Source organism: Cajanus cajan, chromosome 7 (genome assembly GCF_000230855.2).
Source record: "Cajanus cajan strain Asha chromosome 7, NIPB_CcT2T_4, whole genome shotgun sequence".
NCBI lineage: Eukaryota > Viridiplantae > Streptophyta > Magnoliopsida > Fabales > Fabaceae > Cajanus > Cajanus cajan.
In genome coordinates, this window is record NC_138523.1 from 42,206,868 (window position 1) to 42,213,431 (window position 6,564).

General features: G+C 28.9%; 1 protein-coding gene across 1 annotated transcript; it reads left to right on the plus strand.

Annotated features, from left to right (window-relative positions):
- The first annotated feature begins 396 nt into the window (after positions 1 to 396).
- LOC109809072 (germin-like protein subfamily 2 member 4) lies at positions 397 to 1,565 on the plus strand. The gene is made up of 2 exons (XM_020372296.3): positions 397 to 590; positions 722 to 1,565. The coding sequence occupies exons 1-2, from the start codon at positions 476 to 478 to the stop codon at positions 1,267 to 1,269; spliced, it is 663 nt and encodes a 220-aa protein (XP_020227885.1). The 5' UTR covers positions 397 to 475; the 3' UTR covers positions 1,270 to 1,565.
- Positions 1,566 to 6,564: the final 4,999 nt, after the last annotated feature.

Genomic DNA, 6,564 nt, shown 5'->3' on the forward strand with positions numbered 1-6,564 from the left:
TCACATTTGGTATTTGATGCCAATGCCAATGATCAAAACTCAATTTCTCTTAATACAGACTCAAAAGATATAATATATAAATCGAAAATTGAATTCATAACGTAAAATAATTGATAATGTTAACGACAGTGCATGGCAACTCTGGATCTCAAGTCTCACCAAAATCCCTCTTCATGGATAGTCAATGTTCGCATTTCCCATCAAGCAACATACTAATTATTAACCTATTCACATAAATAATTTCCTTTTTCTCGTAATGACTGAAAAGTTTGATTAATTCCTCACAAGCATTTGCACTTAATTGCTTTGAATTTAAGTTGAAGGACTTCACCAATGCTTTCCCATCACATCACCACTTCCATCTACCCCAAATGATTCATATATAAAGAGAGCAACTTTCCACATTTCTCACCATCCAGCACAAACATTAATATTCCTGTTTCCACTCATACAATTATCATTCAACGTCCATACCATGTCACCAACAAACACTTTTGCAATTTTGGTCATCTTGAGCTGCGCCATCTCATTTGCCTTCGCTTCTGATCCTGACACTCTTCAAGACCTTTGTGTGGCACTTCCCTCTTCAGGTAATACACATCACTATTCACCATTTTAATTGCTCTCTAGCTCTTATAGTAAAAATAAATGTACCAAAATTGTGTATAGGAAAAGAGTATAATGATATGTGCATGATGTGTAATTAATTATGTGCATGCAGGTGTGAAGGTGAATGGATTTGCCTGCAAAGAAGAGTCAAATGTAACAGAAGCTGATTTCTTCTTTGCTGGTTTAGCCAAGCCTGGAGCTACCAACAACACATTGGGATCAGTGGTTACTGCAGCCAACGTGGACAAAATTCCAGGACTTAACACATTGGGGGTGTCTTTCTCAAGGATAGACTACAAAGCTGGGGGACTTAACCCTCCTCACACACACCCTCGTGCCACTGAGATTGTGTTTGTGTTGGATGGCCAATTAGATGTTGGATTTATCACCACAGCCAACAAACTCATCTCAAAGTCCATTAAGAAGGGTGAAATCTTTGTGTTCCCAAAAGGGTTGGTGCATTATCAGAAGAACAATGGGGATAAGCCTGCTTCTGTGCTTTCTGCCTTCAACAGCCAACTTCCTGGCACCTTCTCTGTAGCTGCAGCTCTTTTCACATCATCACCAACTGTTCCTGATGATGTTCTTGCTCAGGCTTTCCAGATTGATACCAAACAGGTTGACAACATTAAGGCCAAGCTTGCTCCTAAGAAGAGTTAAGTTGAGTTTCATGTCATGCCTGAGAGAGCAAGATTCAGTTATGATTAAGCCTATAATTTTCCTATATTTTCCCTATAATTCTTGAAATGTTATGATTTATGACTTATGGTGTTGCAGTTTGCTCATTAATTAAGTATAAGAATATTATTGTATCGGGGATTATAGTACATGTACGAGTAATACAAATTCTATAAAGTTGAAGTTGTCACCATGTATGTGGGTATGTTCCTTATTTGGTTTTGTGGTTCATTTTGTAAAGACAGAAACACTGAATAATGATTGGACTTTTACCACCATGCTTTCTCTTTCATGTTGGTTACTTGTTAAATCAGTTTGGTATGATGCAGACGTCTTAAAATTGGAGGCACTTAGATTATTTTTTTGACAGAAAATGGATTTCACTATTAAATGCTTTGTAAACTAAAAAAATAATAAGTGATAGAAAAAGCAAAGTGGTTTAGGTAGAAAAAGATATCCATGCAAATTTATAAAGAAAAACCAAAGAGACCCCTCGAGACCTCAAGAAGATGAAATTATTGGGTAGAAGTCAAACACATATAATTAAGTGTTATTAATTTTTTTTATAAATTAAAAAGTTTAAATATATATCATATAGATATTGGGTGGTCAATAGACATTTGATATACTATACTACCTAATAATTTATTCATCAAAAGAGATTAATTGAAGTGATTTGACATTCATGTGTTTTAATTAAAAACAGAATTCGATTTCTGATTTCAACATAAAGTTAATCAATATAATGGTAAAGTGTTATACATGTTTTTAAAACAAAAATAAAAATATGGAATCTTGTGATAATTTCTCCCTTGAAACTGACTGCTGAACTGGTTAAGTTATATGAATTGTAAGTACACACAAGTTTCTTTTTTGTAGTGTGCTCCATTCCACTCCTTTCTCATCCCCGCAAGTGCATGCAAGTTTGATTGGATCACTCCATTGACATAATGCATGTATGGCTGGCGGGTTTGTTAATTTGATTTGATATATTTAGTTGTTCTTTCGAAATTAAAAAGCACTCAGGATTAAGTAATTTAATTAACAATAATATCTACTTAATTATTATGTATGGTAAGAACTTGGCATGCATTTTAAACTCTGCATTGTATTGCAACAGCTGGTGGGTGATTGAGGCCAGCAGCTAAACTGTTGGTATTGAGTGTTGAACGCTAAAAAGTAAAAACGTTACGTTTAGCATTCTCATGCGTTACCGCTAAGAACATAGAAGATTCCAAACAACCACAATAGCAGAACTACCGAAGGAGACTTGCTCCAAATACAACAAAATCAACTACTTCAATCTGAAAACAATAATGATACTAGAGAATGTTAGATACATAAAATTTTCTTTTTAATTCTTTTACCTCATAAGGTGATTAGTTGGTAAATAATACTATAAGTTGTTGGTCCAAGAAACTCGATTCCAATTTCTTCTTAAGTGACGTCTCAGTCGGGTAATATAAATGTGGTTGAAAAAAAAAAGGCTATAGATCTATATTAATAAATACTATTTTAAAAATTAGTATTCAAAATGATACTATATAGAAATTAAATTTGTATAAATTGTTTTTTTTTTTTCATTTTATCTTATATATACTCCAAAATTTGAAGAAAAAGAAAAAAGGTGCTATAGGAAGTATAATCATTGTTTTATTATATTTTATCTCATTTTTAAAAATTAAACAAATAACTAATATTTTTACATTTAATTATATCGATGTAAATATAACAAGTTTAATTCAATCATATGCCTCTTAAATTTTTAGTTGCTCACTACTTTCCTAGGAATCACATTCCTAAAATATTATTATTGGAATATGATTCTTGAGAATATTTATAAATATGTTTGATGGGATTTTTTTTATTCATTGATGGAATTTTAACATGCTTAAATTAATTAAATAAAAAAATGAGTTGAATAAGTGGATTAAAATATAATTTCTACATTTTTATGGGAATACAACTTTTTCATCTTTCTCCATGAAAATCAAAATGGAGTAAATCATGTTGTGACTACTTTTTCGAGAATAAATTATACTTAGGGATAATTTTTCAAAACTCTAAATAAACATATGATTTAATATGCTATTTCCAACTCAATATTGTTGATAATTAGCTTTTAATTGTGAAATAAACACACTATCAAGGATTATTAAATCGTAAGACAGCACTCCAGTTTCAAAATTGCAGGTAAGTTTCAAATTTTTGATGGTTGCTCTAAACTGCGAGTAACACACTAGTTATGGAAAATTGATGAGTGCATGAAATATGTAATTTTATTGAATGTTTAGCACTATTTTTGAAATTATTGTGTACATTTAAATAGAATTCTTCCATAATTTTATTAGTAATTCAAAGGAAAATGTTAAAAAGTGTGTGGTGAATTTTTAATTAAAATTTTCTGTCTTTTGTGCAAGAAAAACAACAAAGTGAAAGATATATTTAGCGTCATAACGTTCATTCATGGTTGCAATTGTGAATAATGGAAAAATAATGAATAAGTTAGAGAACCATGACTATAGCGTTGGTTTGTAGCCATAGTAGTGAAAATTTGGAAGAAGCCAAGAACAAAGGGTCTCGGTGTTGCAACACTCAATCAACACCTCAAGCTATGAAAGTTTTCTTCACTATGAAGGACTCCTCACTGCTGCAGTAGTGATCCATGGCTACAATGATAGAGTTAAATATTCCATCTTTTCCCTTGCTTTTAAAGATCATGTAAATAGAAAACAAAGGGATAAAATAAAAAAGAAGGAAAAACATGAGATAGAGAGAAAAAAATTTCCAGAAGAAAGAGAAAAGCTTTAAAGGAGGTTTTGGAAGGCTAATATCTTTTGGGAACAAGAGTCTTTAGCTTCTCCATTTCTTCTTCTTGTTGTATTCTTCATATTTGTATTAGTTAGAGCCCTCATCATGAGTGGCTAACTTCTCTTAGATTGGGTTTGAATGTAACTACCAACACTTGTTAATCCTTCGAATCATATATATGTGTGTGTATTCAATTTATCATATTTGTGTTGTGATTTCGATCTTAATGCTTAAGTTGATTTGATCACTCATATATATTTTAATTTATAGTTTTGAATCTTGTTGAAAAACATTTTCTAAACTTGGTTTAGATCATTTCACCTAGCAATGACTTGTGCTAGGAATAGACTTGGATTTATTAGCCATTTACACCCTTATGCTTAATGCAAGGATTTAATATTGATCATTGAGGAATCATGTTTCAAGGTTTAATCTTTAGAGATTCAAGCTTGAGGAATTAGTTTGAGTGACTAAATGAAGGTGGGAATATAAGAACTTGAATTCATATAGAAGATTCATCGGAAAGCATATGTGTTGTGAAAGTACATTTCACCTCAATCTCTCTTGCATAAAATCACTTCTTGAATCAATTTTTTGTTAAATATCTCATTTAGAACTTATCTTAATTTACATAATCTGTTCAAATAAAATTGTGTATGGATGTTTATACAAATTAAACTAGGAGAAAAATTATATAATATCTCCAAATTCTTGAAAAAAAGATCTTAAATTTACTACACGAAGTTTGATCTACTTATCAAGTGTGAAAATCTTTCAAAGACAACATTGAGTTCCTTTTTTTAAGTATACATACATTTATTTAAATTTAAATAATAATAATAATAAATATAAATTTAAAATATTCAAAATTAAATTACAGGTATATACTTAATCAATTCAAAATAATTTGATTTTAAAATTTAAAGAAATTAATAGTCATATGTGTCTTATAACTTGATATATAAAGATAAATAAAAGTATTAAAACTATTTAACCTTATAAAAAGATTTTCATTTTAACTATTGAGGTAGGCACAATATAGTATACATGATGCTTGAAAAAAATAAAATGAAATAATTATAAATAAAGAATCCTTTCTATTTAGAAAAAAAAAAAAAAAAAAAAAAGAACCCTCCTTATATTTGTCAATTAGTTTCATCATTTGAATAATAAAACATTGATCTAGTATATATGTAATATTATATACAATTATTTCTATTCGTTACTTTTTATTATTTTTATTTTATATACATGCATGTTGAAAAATATTTTTTTCAACGTATAAATTTTTATTATCTCACTAATTTTGAAAAATAATTTTTCGTATCGACCTACCTTATATATAGGCTTAATTATACACTTTTGTTCTTTCTATTTCTTAATTTTGTGAATTTTATTCTCTATCTTTTTGTTTTTGCAAATTTAATCCTACTATTTTCATTGTATTAAATCGGCCTAACTTTGGTTCTAGCTCAAAATATAAACTCATAATGTGACAAATTAGTCACTAAAAGAGTTGTTAATATTTAACGTTTGATATGCCTTACAGAAAATTATTTTTGAATGAGCATACATGTGAGGAACTAAAAGAAAATATACAGTAAAATATCATATATTAACTTAACATATAATATTAAAAAAATACTGACATGACAATGTAATGCACTATTACATTAAATCAACACAATTATACTAACATATATTAATTGCAGTAGTAAGTTAGTACTTTCATTAAATACTAAATTAATAGATGAACTAAAATTATATAATTAAAATAAAGAACAAATTTACAAAATAAATAAATAAATAAACAACAAACTAAAATTGCAATTAATACATTTACTTATAATATATAACAATGAAAGGAACCATAGAACAAAAGCAGTGCGTGTCAGCTTCTAAAGGGGTCCTAGCTATGACCCATCCACTCAAAGGTTGTTCAGATTTGGTAATTCATGCCAACAGTCAATTTCTCTTAATACTGACTCAAAAGATATAATACAATTAAATCGAGAACTGAACTAGCCAAAACTTTATTTAGGACATATAATCACATTAATCTAAATATTTTATAATTTACCATTAAACCAAATAGCGTATTAGAAAACAACCGAACCACAAACATGATTGATAATATTAGTTCAAAGTAATAATTTGATAATTTAATCATGATTAAACTAAGTAGTATAATAAAAATAGTCAAATCAGAAAATTGATTGATTTACTGTTTAAAGTGAATTTCATGGAAGAAAAAAAAACCAATTTACTTTGATTTCTATCCATTCACATGAATAATTTTCTTTTATAGTAAAGACTTAAAAGTTTATAGAACTTATATAAAGTCTTTTTACACAATTGCTTTGAATTCAAGTTGAAGGACTATACTAACACTTTACCATCACATCCATCTACTCTGCCCATAACCACTGCCTGCTTACAAATAATGCATATATAAAGAGAGCAACT